Source organism: Sporothrix brasiliensis (assembly GCF_000820605.1).
Source record: "Sporothrix brasiliensis 5110 chromosome Unknown Cont20, whole genome shotgun sequence".
NCBI lineage: Eukaryota > Fungi > Ascomycota > Sordariomycetes > Ophiostomatales > Ophiostomataceae > Sporothrix > Sporothrix brasiliensis.
In genome coordinates this window covers 3710799-3725670 of record NW_024467139.1, presented here as the reverse complement: position 1 = coordinate 3725670, position 14872 = coordinate 3710799, and the positions used below count along the sequence as shown (strand labels likewise).

The 14872-nt window shown below is 52.5% G+C and overlaps 4 protein-coding genes across 4 annotated transcripts; 2 read left to right on the top strand and 2 right to left on the bottom strand.

Moving 5' to 3' along the window:
• On the top strand, positions 1-1466 carry SPBR_07198 (uncharacterized protein; the record flags this gene model as incomplete). The annotated part of the gene is made up of 2 exons (XM_040765452.1): positions 1-922; positions 1303-1466. 2 exons carry the CDS (start codon positions 1-3, stop codon positions 1464-1466), a joined length of 1086 nt encoding a protein of 361 aa, XP_040616985.1.
• A 43-nt stretch (positions 1467-1509) lies between these two features.
• On the top strand, positions 1510-3828 carry SPBR_06719 (uncharacterized protein; the record flags this gene model as incomplete). Its single annotated transcript, XM_040764975.1, has 1 exon — positions 1510-3828. The coding sequence occupies one exon, from the start codon at positions 1510-1512 to the stop codon at positions 3826-3828; it is 2319 nt and encodes a 772-aa protein (XP_040616984.1).
• Positions 3829-4558: 730 nt separating this feature from the next.
• SPBR_07061 (uncharacterized protein) lies at positions 4559-6217 on the bottom strand (the record flags this gene model as incomplete). Its single annotated transcript, XM_040765316.1, has 2 exons — positions 4559-5621; positions 5817-6217. 2 exons carry the CDS (start codon positions 6215-6217, stop codon positions 4559-4561), a joined length of 1464 nt encoding a protein of 487 aa, XP_040616983.1.
• A 3703-nt stretch (positions 6218-9920) lies between these two features.
• On the bottom strand, positions 9921-11110 carry SPBR_07415 (RTA1 domain protein; the record flags this gene model as incomplete). Its single annotated transcript, XM_040765669.1, has 2 exons — positions 9921-11005; positions 11092-11110. 2 exons carry the CDS (start codon positions 11108-11110, stop codon positions 9921-9923), a joined length of 1104 nt encoding a protein of 367 aa, XP_040616982.1.
• Between the last annotated feature and the right edge of the window lie 3762 nt (positions 11111-14872).

Genomic DNA, 14872 nt, shown 5'->3' with positions numbered 1-14872 from the left:
ATGAACGGCTATTATAATGACCAGCTGCCGCTTGGCATGGACGGTATCCAACAACAACAGGAACATCAACAACATCAACAGCGGCAGCAACAGCAACAGCAGCAGCAACAACAACAACAACAACAACAACGACGACGACAACAGCATGAACAGCATGAACAGCATGAACAGCAGAATCTGCCAAACATGTCATCTGGTCCCAGCCCACTCGTTCACAACAACGACTCGAGCATGATGAACATTGACGACGGCTCTTTCGACGCAAACATGTTCGGCCAAGACTCCCAGCACTCAAACGCCGTTGGTCGCCGGCATAGCTTGCCACATACACAGCAAGGCTTCTCCCATCATTCAACAGGGCCGTCTCGCATGTCCATGTCTGCTGCGGCCTTCCGCGCTCTTGGAGCAGACGGGGGCATGCCGATGCTTGATTTCACGGCCGGCACTGGTGGCGTTAGCTCAACCGGGGAGATCCACAGTGCCGTCGAAAATGCATTCAAGAACTTCTCGTTTGGGACGTCAGACAACACAGTTGGGTTCCCCATGTCAACAATGCCGGGACAGAGCGCCGGCCAACCACTGGAAACCGCAGAGCAGCAGCAACCCACGACTGCGTCACAAGCTGCCACCGGCTTTTCATCGGCCTCTGGAACCCTCGCCTCATCCAACTCGGACATCCACAACTTTTCTTCTCTGCCTCAGGACATGATCGATAGCATGATGTCCTACCCAGGCTTAGACATGTCCCAAATGGGTCCTAACCATCCCTCATCTCTTGATACTGCTTCACTTGCCTTTTTCTCAACCGCCGGCGCCGAGTCCGGTGCTGCACCTGTATCATCGCTGGCTTTCTCTTCTGGACATGGCGATTCATTAACGGCAATCCCCTTTGCTTCTCCTATGGACATGGACATGAGCAATGGTATGTCTTTAATGGCCGCCGGCCCAGCAGCACCGCACAACCAACAACAACAGCAGCAGCAGCAGCCCCACCAGCCACCTCCATTAGATCTCTTCGTGACCGCGCCCCAACCCTCGCATGCCATTCCCTCCTCGTCGGGTTCATTAGCGAGATCTCAAATTTCGTCTTTGCAAGAGCAGCAACAACAGCAGCAACAGCAACAACAGCAGCAACAGCAGCAACAGCAGCAACAGCAGCAACAGCAGCAACAGCAGCAACAGCAGCAACAGCAGCAACAGCAGCAACAGCAGCAACAGCAGCAACAGCAGCAACAGCAGCAACAGCAGCAACAGCAGCAAAAGCAGCAACCGCCAGTCCAGTATCAGAGCGGGTTTGTACAGTCCATCGGATCGACGCCTTCTCAAATCGATATCCCACCCGGTACATCTGGCCGCCGGCTTTCCCATCCCAACAGCAGCGGTACATCACCAGGATCTATACCCCGCACATCGTCTGCCTCCCTATCTGCATCGTCCGCACCCACCCCTGCACAAATTTCGTCTAACGGGCCTCAGTCAAAAAGGCCGTCTACGACAAGCATAACCACCATGGCTGCCGGCCCCCAGCCGCCCCCAATAACCTCCAAAACAATAAAGAACTACTACTCTTCCAGTGGTTTCGACATGATCCGCGCTCTCTATTACGTATCATCGCGTCCCAACCCGGAAATCTCCATCGGTCCCGTGGATCTCTCCTGCGCCTTTGTTGTTTGCGATGCGACATTGAATGACTGCCCCATCATCTACATGTCCGACAACTTCCAGCACCTCACTGGATACAGTAGCCACGAGATTCTCGGCCAGAATTGCCGCTTTTTGCAGGCGCCCGATGGAAGGGTAGAGGCAGGCTCGCGCCGTGAGTTCACCGACAACAAAGCTGTTTTTACAATCAAGGAGAAACTGAATGCCGGTCGTGAGGTGCAACAAAGCCTGATCAACTACCGGAAGGGAGGCAAGCCGTTCCTTAACCTTTTGACTATGATTCCTATTCCGTGGGATGACTACAAGGATGGCTTTAGATACTTTATTGGGCTTCAAATCGACCTCGTTGAGTCGCCAGACGCCATCTCGGGCAACTCCACTGATTCGATGCGCATCGACTATAAGCACAGAACCAGCATCCCTCAGTACATATGGGACCCGCCCAAGACCAGCCAATGGAACACCAACTACGGACGCACACTCAGTGTCGACGACGTTTCTGCGCTCCTGCAGCAGTTGGGCAACAGCGGTTTAATGAATAGCAAGGGCATTGGAAGTGACATTGTGAGCTCGGCCACGTCTGACCTTTACCGCCAGTCCTGGGACAAGATGCTCCTCGAAAACGTTGACGATGTGATCCACGTTCTTTCCCTAAAAGGTGTCTTCCTGTACCTGTCACCTTCTTGCAAAGACGTGCTGGAGTATGACTCGTCCGATCTGTTGGGCAACTCGCTGTCGTCCATCTGCCACCCGTCTGACATCGTGCCCGTCACACGCGAAATGCGCGACACCCAGGCTGGCCAGCCGATCAATTTTGTCTACCGGATACGTCGCAAGCGCAGTGGTTACACATGGTTCGAGAGTCACGGTTCGCTGCTTGTAGAGCAGGGGAAAGGCCGCAAGTGCATTGTACTGATTGGTCGGAAACGCCCTGCTTTTGCACTGCGCCGTAGCGATGTCGACATCAACGGCGGCATCGGCGACAGCGAAATCTGGACCAAAATGTCGACGTCTGGCATGATCCTGCATGTCTCGTCCAACGTCCGCTCTTTGCTCGACCTCCAACCAGATACTCTCATCGGTACGAGTATGCAAGATCTCATGCGGAAAGAATCCCGCGTCGGGTTCAACCGGTCGGTCGATAAAGTCCGGCGCGGTGTCATTGCGTCTTGTCGCCACGAAGTACAACATCGCCGTGGACAAGTTCTTCAATCCTCAACTATTCTGTATCCCGGTGATGCCGAGAGAGGCCAGAAACCGACGTTCATTCTTGGCCAAACCAGACTCCTCAAATCGTCGTCTTCGCGCAACAGCCTTCACTCCAACACTGGAACCTCGAGCGCCTCGGGAGTCGCAATAACAGAGACCGACGAGGTTGGTCGAGCAGGTGTACTCGGGCAGTTGGCCGAACCAGACACGCAGACGGGTGGGTATATGTCCGCGGCTGGCGGGGGCGCGATACCTCTCGGCTCGCAAGACTCGATCCTGGCTGCAGACGACAACATCTTTGACGAGCTCAAGACCACGCGCTGTACAAGCTGGCAGTACGAGCTGCGGCAAATGGAAAAGGCAAACCGGCTACTGGCGGAGGAACTTGGCCAGCTGCTGGCAAGTCGCAAGAAGCGCAAGCGGCGCAAGGGTGTTGGCAACGTGCCACGCGACTGCGCCAACTGCCATACACGAAACACTCCCGAATGGCGACGAGGCCCTAGTGGCCAGCGTGACCTGTGCAACAGCTGTGGTCTACGCTGGGCCAAGCAGGTCGGCCGCGTCTCGCCTCGGAACTCGTCCCGTGGCGGGGGAGGCACCACCATTGCGGGCAGTGGCGCCATGGACGCTACCAGCAAGAAGTCTGCGTCGCCCATCCACGCTTCCCCATTGCAACGCGATTTTCCGCACGACGTGCAGCATATCAGTGGTGCTGAGTCGACCAGCTCCCACCATTCCCCGGCCACTGCTGGGAACACCGGCTGGAACAATGGAAACAACAGCGGCAGCGACAACAGAAATACCATTGGCAGCGTCGGTGACACCGCGAGCCTGGGCTCATCTTCTCATGACAACGCCGATTTGCAGCAAGGCGGCTTCTTCCAGCAGCCTGGAGTCCCTCCGTCTACTGGAACGGAGATGACTTCCATTCGAGAAGAGCAAGAAACGGCCACTTAATTGGTATTTTCTTGCATTTGTTTGTCTTTCCACTTTCTCTTCACTTCATGTTGATAGTCTTTCATATCTCTTTTTTTTTCCTATTACCTCTCTTTTGTATGAGAAGATACCATGACAGTTTCTTATTTTGGTGGCATATCAAAAGCACATTCGATGTCGCCTACTTTGGGCAGTGCAGGCAGTGCCCCATGGCGAGCACAGGTTTTGGTTACTTTTCTTTTTCTTTGTTTCTTTTTTTTCTCCGTTTTTTGGCATATTTCTGCGGCGTCGTCTCCAAGGAACATGATAGGAGGCGTTTTATTTCTGTCTTTTTTGATTCATTGGATTTTCCTTGGCGATGGCCTCTTCGCCTTCCGCGGTATTGCACAAACATAAAGCATACGACACGTTTGTACGATGCAATAACAATAAACATATAAAGAGCTTTGTTTTCATTTGATATAGTTGGAGATCAGAAGCCATGCAAAGAGTGATAAAACAACATATGAAAGACGTGTAACATAAGGCTGGATTTTTTAGATTATACGTCTTTTTTCTTGATACAAATGAAATGGAATTCACGCAAGGCGCTATGCTAAATATTCTGGCGGGAATGTATCGTCCGCACAAAACAATATGATAAACAGGTAAACACAAAATGTTCCGCCCACTAGCCGAGTAAAGGACGCCAGAAAATCAACCAATAGATGGGAGATAAATAGAAAATGAAAACGATATGTACATTTGGCACTCAAGCGTACCGACCAGTCGTGAAAAACAGTTCATCGGAACGGGTCGTCATAGATCGGCTAAGCTGGCGGTTCCGAGTTTCAGGCGACCATAAGTCGTTGCCTGTGAACTGGGAAACGGGTGACACGACGTTCTGGCTGGACTGGCTCGTGCGGTGGTTGCCGAGACTGCTGACCCGTTGCGGGTGACGCGGCAGAATAGAGGATGGTGACGGCAATATAGGGCCACCGGTGGGTTCTGAAGACACTGGCGATGAGGCAATGGCCCAGCCAAGCGAAGGCATGCGGATGCGTCGCGGCGACGACGGCGAGGATGGGAGAGAAGAGGTCTGCTGCGGCATGGGAGCGGAGGTAGACTGTCCTTCGTCGTCCGATTCGCCCTGGAGGGATGGAGGCAAAACCAGGGAGACTGGAAGGGCTGAAGAGGACATGCCCGACGGCCACACCGACTGAGTCGGGGCGGTTGGCGAGTGTGCGTTGGTGTTCAGGCGCTCACCCTGGTTCCACCATTGGCTTTCGAAGCCGTTGTCAATGGTCATCATGGCGCTGGAGAGGGATTCGAGATTGCGCTTTCGCTGGGTTTCAATGTCCAGCTGGCGCTGTGCCCCTGAATCCGTTGGTTGAATGGGAAGGACCGTCGGGCGGTTGGTAAAGGGGCGAAAGGGTGAGTAGTCAAGGGATTGATGGATGGACGAAGAATCGCCAGCCTCAGGCTGTGACCTCGGACGCAACCGCTCGTCATCGGGATCCACGCCCGGCTCCGGTAGGCCTTGTGACCAGGGAAGGCCTTCACCAAGTCGATAGCCAGTCGGCAGCTCGGGCAGAGCTTTCCAGATCTGCGGACGACCAGCACGTGCCGGGCCAACCGTAGTCGGGCCGGCGTACCTGCTGCCGCCAGCGTTTAACGGTAGACCCGATGCGTCGCCTGTCGTAATGTCCCAGGGGCTACCGCTCAGCGGTGGTGGCGCTGAGTGTCCGCGCTCATGAGACGACCGAGAGTCCTTGGAGGATCTCGACGAGCGCGTCTCCTCATCGACAGGCGGAAGGCCCATTCGATTTTGGTATCTGGTGGAGAGATATGTTTGTGATAGTTGAGATTGCTGTTGCGGCAGGGGTTGAGATTGCAGTTGTTGCTGATGCTGATTTCGTCTCCGTTGTTGGCTGTGTTGGTGCTGCAGTGGGAATAATGTTTGCTCTTCCCGGACGCGATTCTGAGACTGCTGAAGCTGTCGCCGTCTCTGTGACTCAAGAGACCCCCACACGGCGTGCCGTTCGCGTTGCTTCTGCTGGCCATGTTGGTGCGGCGTGGCAAACCCATCAAAGGACGGAAAGTAGCCTGGTTGCGAGACAGGTGGAACACTGCTGGACAGATAGTGTGTCGATGGCTCCGGAGCTTCTCGCGGAAAGTTAGCAAGCCGGTCACGCAAGCCACGCGACTTGTATGTAAACACATGGTTGTTTGGTACGTGGCGCGAAGCCCAAGAGATACCGAACTCGACATGTACGTAGACCTGCGGACGGTGGGTCGACTGACTGCTTCTAAACGCGTCAACGCCGCTCAAGTCGCCGGCGTCTGTCACCATATCGGGATAAATGCGACGCACACGGTTGGGCTCGGAAGCGCCCATCATGGCAGCGGGTTGTGACCGCCAGTGTGCCATGGCTGCGATCGGGGGACAACGATCTTCTTTATGCACTTGTCGGTATAGTTGTCGTCGGTGTAATCCGGGATCGAGGCGGTGGAGTGGCTCATAAGCATAACCTTCTCTTCCTGCTCCAATGGGAGGAGTAAGATATCTTACGACCACTGCCACAGCGATTATTGTCGTAAGTAAGACCAAAAATGGGCGAAAGGAGGCGGAGGAATTGAGAAGAAAAGAAAGTAAAATAGGACAACAAGGGGACAAAATGGCCTTCAGCCGGGATTTAACACGGAGGGCCGAGTAGGTGTGCAAGTTAGACAGCAATCACCAGTGAAGGAGAACTCCAAGAATCAAAAGGTTCACAAAAAGACCGAAGGAAAAATATGCCTCTTTGGTCCGCGAGTCTTCGTATTGGATATGCCACCAGTCAGTAAGGGGGGGGGAAAACCCTCGAGAGGTAGACTTGTCCGTGTGCAAAATGGGACAGGGAGGTGGCAGAGCAAAAAGAGACCGAAGTTTAAGGGGCCGAGGTGGTGAGGAGACGAAATGAGATTTAGCGGTTGCGATGGCTCAAAAAGGAAGCAGGTCGTGACGAGAAGCCAGGATTGTGTGGAAATCCCGGTGGGCCAGGGATGGGGATCGAAGTCGAAAGATCGAGAGACGCCAATGGGTCGGAAACAAAAATCTCAAACAACGAGCCAACAATAGAAGGGTTGGTCACGGTAACGTTTCTCGTAACCCCTGGCAGTGCATTACTGTTATGGAAAATATGGCCAGGAATGCGTGCGTACATCTGCCAAGTCCAGTTCACAAGGTCAAAACGAATGTCGGGGGGCTTCTTGAGGAGTCGGAGGAGGAAGCAAAGAGGCCGAGAAAGGCCGTCGAAGAGCACCTGGAGGGTTTTAAGAGTCGCGAGGGTGGTGGAAAGCGACCAGGGGGACGAGGGGGGGGTTGCGACTCGACGAACAGCTAGCCAGGGTTGTGTTGTTTTTTTGTTTCGCAGCCCCCCAAGCCCCATCCCTGGTCGATGCTTGCAAACTACAAATAGAACAAACAGAAAGCACGATGGCTGTCGCAAAGGCGTGGAACCGGTTGCTCACTGGATGCAAAACAATATGACAAGGTCGGGACAGGTCGGCCAGCACTATTACCGGCACAAGGCTCTCTGATTCCACAAGAAGACTGACCGTGCATAGCGAGCAACGCGAGGTATCCAAAAGGCGCTGCTAAAGGCTGTGGGCATGAATGCAAGATGAGCGAGAATGGTAAAGGCAGTTTGCGATGGGAGATCCGGCGTTCTCTGGGGCGCAGCTGTTCTCGAAGGATAATCTCCCAGTTGCCAGCGTCGTAAATAGAAGCATAAGGCCCTGTTCAGTCTCGATTCTGGCGCAGCCGTTGAAACTCTGACCAGGGCGCAGAGCCACTGTCAATGGGGAGCAAACAAATTAGGACCAGTTAAGAATGTGGGCAATCCCAGCGGGTTCAGACAGGGGGGTTACTGGGATCAGACGGAAGAAAAGCGCATTTGGAAGGGTCCAGCTGGCTGTATTGACAGGGAGACGAGATTGCCCCATCAGACGATGGAAATAGCAGATGGGGTAGTTCTCTGCACATAGAATTTCTTGTAAGTATCTTACACAAAATGGGCTTGCAATGAGATGCTACTACCCGGATTGTATCTTACAGTTATGTTCCCACACGGCCTGATGTGCAGCCGGCGATGTTGACAAGAGAGCGCGTGTCCACTCGGCGTGGCGATGTCGATGACTGCGTTCGCAGGACGTTCTCCTTTCTTAAATGTGCTTGGAAACGTCAGGTCGCGCATGGTTTTTGTGGCCATAAGCTCCTCTGCCGTCGAAAAAACGTCGCCAGATAAAAGAAACTCCTTGAACGTTTTGTCACGCCAGGTCGTTTCTTGTTTCTCCATCGCCCCGCGTTCTGCATTGTCTTGGCCTCGAGATTTCAAACCACGTTGGCATCTCAAGTTTTGCAGGCTGTACTTGGCACTCGTGTGCCAGTTGTGCTAGTGTTTTCTTCGCATTGATTGGCAGTGTCGTGATGTCTTGGACTTCTCTTGCGTTTGTTGTCATTGTGTTAGCCTCGCGGTGGCCAAGCTGTGGACTTCAGCGGGTCCAGGAGGCTCCGCCACGCGAACGGCGCTCTCAAAAAAAGTACTTCGTAAGGCTTGAGGGGCGTGATATGGTGGAGATTCAGCAAGTGGGAACTGTGGTCTGCTCACTGAAGGAGATGGTCCTCTCCTCCAGGGTCATCAGATCGTCTGGGGCAGTGCTCTTGATGTTTCTCCAGGTGCCTTTTGCCCTTCTGCTCCGCAATCCCACTTTGACAGAAAGGCCAACGACAAGACGCAATGTCCCACCATGAGTCTGCGCGAAACGAAACATGTTGTGTTTCCGGTGGTTCCAAGAACAAAGCACTATGGACCTCAGTTGCCGTTCACCCCAACTTCTGAGTCGGCGGTTCAAATCCAATGCAACCTTCTCCGTCCGTCGCGGTACGGCGCATGTCGAACTTGACACAAGACACGGATATGCACCCCCGTACTCCGTATGCACTTGGGGGATGCACTGAGACGTATCGGATTGCAAATGCCTTTTGTGTGTTATTGGCGGCGATCTTTGATGGGCAAAAGACGGTGCGCAGGGCCTTTCACGGCAATTGCAAAAGAGGAGGAGGAAAGTTAGATACCTTATGAAAGGCCAAGGCTCAAGATGGAAAAAAACCAAACAAAAGGGGGCTTCTTGGGTCGAATCTTTACAGGCAAGAACGCAATTGTCGAGGAAGTCGCGTCTACGCACTTTCCAAGCGTAGGAGGTAGTGTAGACGGAAGGCACGACGCTGCAGCGCCATTGTCTATGCGTGCCGTGGAAAGATGACACAAATCAATAAAGAACTGCCGTGTTTACCAAAACGTGAAGGCAAGAGCGACGCAGCCCTTAGCTTCCGCGGCGAAGGCGTCAGAGCTCAAAACTAACGATGAACCCACGCGGGCCCCGGAGGAAGGAGCCTCTGGGACGGCAAAGTCACAATATTGTAGAAGGAGCCCAGGCATATGGAAAGGAAGAACCAAAGGAAGGAACGCCTGTTGGGAATTTGGAGGGATGCGCAAAGCGAGACAAAGCGAGGCAAAGCGTGGGAATACGGTTCGGGGTCGCCGCGAGCAGTAAATAGACGCGCAACGCCTGCGCATGCTGTAAATAGACGGTCCCCAAGAAGGATGACGCATCCGTCGCATTGCTCGCGTACGATCGCCTGGCATCGTGCACTCGGGAACAGCCGCTCTCAGCCTCGTGTAAAAAGCCTGGACCACAACTGCGAGGCTGAATAAGGAATAGTACGACGTTGAGTAGGTGAGAAATACGGAATACAAATTCAATATGATGTGGTCGTTCTAATGATCTATTTGTACAAGGCAAGGAAATCGGAACGAAAGAGCGAATTGGACAAAAACGGACAGCAGTAAGCTCCACCAAAAAGGCAAGATAACGAAAGACCATCTGCAACCACAGCACCTAGATGGCGATGTAAATAGTGAACGAAACGATTCGACTGGGTATATAACTTCAGTGGCAAGGACAGTCTTACACACACTCTCTTCTCTCTTCCTCCTTCTCTCTCTCTCTCCAAAACAAGACCATTCACGTCTCCTCACACACATTGCTCGCCAGCTTGCCTGCTAGCCGCTCGCTCGATTTGTGTGCTTTCACAGACCGACCTCCAGATCCTCTTCGTTGCTCGGCTTGGGACCGTGGCGGCCGTTGGCAGCCAGCGGCATCTTGTCGCCGTGCGAGGAGTGCGGCTGTTGTCGTTGTTGTTGTTGTTGTTGCTGCAGCTGCTGGTCCTGCTGCTCCCAAAAGGCCGTCTTCTTGTCGCGGCCCTGGAGCAGGCCAATCACGTCAAAGGGGTCGATGATGGTCATCAAGAAGTTGCGTTCCTCCTTGTAGCCGGGGCCTGTGATTTCGGTGACGCCGTCGCGGGACAGGTACGTCTTGGTGGACTTGGGCAAGTAGCGGCGCGGGTGGCGGAAATTGAGGAGCCAGGTGTTTGTGAACATCAGCGAAGCCTCAAAGACGTAAAAGAACCACTCGTAGCGCAGGATGGGGCTGAAGGTGCTGGGGTCGACGCCGTCGGTAAAGTGCAGCGTGTCGATGCTAAAGTACTCGACGACGCGGTAGATGGTGCGAATGAGGAGCAGCGAGGTGCTGAGATAGAGCGTGGTGAGGGCGTTGGTGAGATTCTTGTTGTGGATGTTGTTCTTGAGGGTGCGGCGGTGGTAGACAATGGCCAGCAGGAGGAACAGGCCGACGACGACGAGCTGCAGGATGAGCGAGGCCTTGAGCAGGGCGTGGCCCATGTCCTGCTTGCTCTTGGGCAGGTTGCTGTTGGCGCTGTAGGCGGCGCCGTTGGCGTTGAGGGCCTCGACGACAGACGAGATGGCAGCAAAGGTGGACAGGACGCGGCCCGGGTGGATGGGCGAGAGATGGGGCACGTAGTAGAGGATGCGGCCGAGGACAACGTAGTTGGCGAGCTCGAACAGCGGCGGAGCGGCGTAGATGAGCACGGTGGAGGCAATGTAGACGTCGACATTCCCGTAGTTGAAGGCGCCAACTTCGCGGAGTATGTAGCCGGCCGTAAAGAGTGTGTTGGAGAAGACGTAGAGGCCGGTCAGGCGCCAGCTCTTGTAATGGACGCACTGCCAGAAGTGGAATACCAGCGAAGCGAAAAAGCCCACAGCGAAGAACACCGGGGCACCCTTATTAGGGGCGTAGATGAAGATGCTGCCGTCGACTGTATTTTGTTAGAGCACGAGGTCAGTGTCGAAGGAGCTGTAGAGGCGTCGTAGAAGATGTGCGTGTGCTGGCAAAGATGCTTACCATATTTTCCGTCTTCCATGATGGGCAGTTGTGGCGATGGTTGTCTGCTGGGTGTGTTGGGAGTGCTGAAAAGTGATTCAAAGAAAGGGTGTCAAAAAGCGGCGATAGTGAGCCCGTCGATGGTGATAATCAAAGATGGAGATGCTGTTTCGGTGGACAAAGGTGGTGGGCAGGGTGGGCAAGGTGTATAAGGTATTGAAGTCCTGGCATAGGTAGTTGAAGACGCTTCATACCAGTGGTGATGCCGTTTGAAGATCAAAATCAAGAACAACGTCCGATAGAGGTGGAAGTCGGACGACGATATATATACTAGAAAAATTATTCTTTTCTTTTTGAAGATTAAAGATTGCCTAGACAAAGTACCGGTCCCAACTGAAGAAAGGGGCAGTAACACGCTGATACATGACATCCACGGCGTAATTACATTGACGGTTTTGCCTCGTCGTGGCCACCGATTGAAGCCCTGCCAACCCAAACCAGCATGCCACTCAAAAAATCAAGCATAACAAAAGCGTCAACACACCAGACACCGTTTTCTAGGCGGAGATCATGGGCAGGCTCCACACGGGAAGGTCGTATTTCGTATTGTTGATCGCCGCACGCGATTGGACGACGCTTGGCTGGCGGACATGCTAAACTCGCCAAGCCTTTTTTCCTGAACCTTGGACACCAAAAAACGGACAAACGCAGCGCTCAATTGTGCGAAGCGTAAGATACAGGAGTCCTCGCAAATGAGGCGCGGCGTTTGTGGCCACCAAGACGCAGAGCGAACGGTCCCACAAACTTCCGTTTTGGGTCGTTTGTTGCGCTGTCCAGCCTTGCTGGCAATGTCACTGTCAATATCACCGTCATATCACTCAGGCACAGGGCCCATGATGGGATACACTGGACTTTGAAACGGCTGTCCAAAGAAACTCGGATCGGGGATGCCACAATTTGCCAAATGCGCCCTGCTGTGCCTTCATGCCATGGCCATTCTGCTAACAGTAGGTAAGCCGGCGCATGGTTTCACCGTTTTGGGGTTTGCATGTTTTGGATCGTGTCGAACAATCCGCACAGCGGCAGACCAATGTGATGCGGAATACGCTGGTGATGGAACAAGGTCGTGGCGATGATTCTGGTCGAAAAGTACGACATACAAAGTAATATGGACGGTGTGCACTGTTGCGGATTTCAGACACCCTTTTGGAGCCCTGGCAGCGGTCTGTTCTTTTTGCTTGGTGCAGTCTGGGGCCCAAGACTGGAAACGGGTGCCTGGATCCCGTATCTCGCGTTGTTGCGGGTGGAGTTCGTTTTGTGTCTTTGGGCCAACCACAGAGCCAGTCTTCCCACGGCCGCTTCCCCGTTTGAGCAGATGCTGTTATGACACGCCAAAAGCGATGGGGCCAGGCCTCGATTATTCTGTTGCCTGGTCTCAAAGACGAGATACGAAAGGCATGCAACGAGAGACGGAAAGCAGGCTTGGCCCGGCCGAGGCTCCTGATGGCACATACGACGAGGCAAGGATAAAGAGGTGTACTAAAGGAGAGTTTTTTTACAGGTCGGTCAACGGCAATACCATACCTTTGTCCTTTGACATTGTTCTCATATTTTTGCCCTGTTTCTGTCTTGAACCTGGTTGGTTCTGTAAAGTCGCTTCATCCCTTTCCATTCTCTCCTCAGCCTCCTCCATCCAAAGTCTTTGTACCCTTGTGACGTCACAATGTTCGGGCTCTGTTGGCGAATAACGGTTGATAGCGACATTGTCATGCCAATCTTTGTATCAACCGCGCTCCTTTTACACTTTTCGTGCCGAGTACACTTTTCGTGTCGAGTTAAGGACAGCATCTAGTCCACATGGGCCCCAATAAGCCAGGACAATAACAGCTCGTCCCTCACGTTGTCACTCATCTTCCTATTGCAATCTCCTCGCCCCATTGGCAATGTGTCGTGCAGTTGCCCGGGTCAAACTCCGCACCCTGCATGTCCTCTTGTCCTACTCTCGTGGAGTACCACAAATTTGTCCAGGTCTCCACTTGGTCGTCAGACTTTCACGAGGCTTTCGGCAAGGCGCATATCGAAGTTGTGAGCCGGCACGCAGAACCGGACTGTTAGCCAAGCCTTCACCGCGCTAAAAGCAAAAGCCACGATGTTTGGTACATCCAATTTCACGGCCGCAAGCTTGCAGTGCCACCCAGTTGCCCGGCATGCGAAATAGCAGACGGAGACCGGGCGGGTCAGAAGCACAGCCACAAAGCGTCGCATCCAGGTACAAAGAGTGGCCGAATCGGTCGGGAGTTCTCATTCGTGTGCAGTTTCGACAATATACAAATTGTGTAGCCGTAGTCCGAAGGTCAAGACCATGTAGTGTCCTTTAGACGTCAAACGACTGCCAGGTCGAGGCAAGGAGCCTCAGTTAAAGTGTGAAGCAGTGCTCTGTGGTCTTTTGTCTGACGTCTGGGAGCCTCGGGTGTTCAAACAATTATTTTTGTCTGTAGCTTGGACTGGGTACAATAGTTTACGTTTTATTTGATTTTTTTTTTTTTTTTTTTTTTTTTTTATATTTCTACGTTCACTTTCCATCTTTATTTTCGGTTTATGTTATGATAATTTATGCGGCTCCTTTCCCATCAATCATTATTGACCTCAACCCCCACCCACCCCCCTCCCCGAGAAAGCAATTTTCAAATAATTCATATTTTTTACATGCCTGCTTGTAAAATAGATATATGAACTTGGCTGTATCTCATGAACACTGGCATTTTCTAAGCCAATTCGTCCAAGCGTGGCTGAAGAGAGGGCCTTGAAAAGCTTCCTCACTGACGTCATGTATGACCACGTACCTCGGACCTCGTGTCACACAGAGCCAGATATTTCTGAGAGTATTTTGGATTATGCCGTAACTGACAGTCGGCATGGCTGTCCAAATAATGGTGCACATTGCTAACTTCATGTCTATGCCGCTCATTAAGACGGCCGTCTATCACAATACAAGAATAACAATGATGAAGCAGTCACTGACACACCCTTCATTGCTCATAGAATCCCAATACCTCCTTTGAGGCCATGGACAACTTCGGTTTGATTTTAATGGCCAGGCCTGGCGACATAATCAGCAAGATTGGACTTCCTCCTACATGGCCTTCGTGCGATACGAGATGTTCAATGTTATTGCATACGGACGGCATTACTCTGATAGTTTGCTTAAGTTTACGACACTTGCTCCTAATACAACACTCTGCTTTTGAGAATTTTGTAAACTGGATACCATCTGTCAATGTAGAGCAACAGCTATTGTTGCAGACCATCTGTCCGCGTAAGTAATCTTTGGAAAATCGTAAGTGCACGTGGAAGGAACCAAACTAACGGATGCACAGTTGTTTACGAAACACAGACACGGTATCCCAAGGAATTTGAATCGATACAGAAGTAAGAGTTGCTATTTTATCCTCTTATATGATACACGTTACACTAGCTATCCGGAAATCGCCTTGGAGAATCTCTGTCGGGATGACCACAATACAATATATGTCACCACGAGCCAATACAGAAAAGGAGACGTCCACGACACAAGAAAATACGACTGCGAACGTGTTGATAGTCCATCGCCCTGTTCATGTTTTGCCTTTGGGGCCTCAGGCGCCATCTCACCATATTTGGCGCCTCCACTCGGAAAATACCTGGTTTCCTATTGAAATTCCATCCGTACCGGATGGTTGGTCACCTCTAGCTGTATCTCGACTTGTTTGCTTCCTTATGTTTTCCTGGGCGCAGCTGCACAGTCCAAATTTCGTTTAAAGCA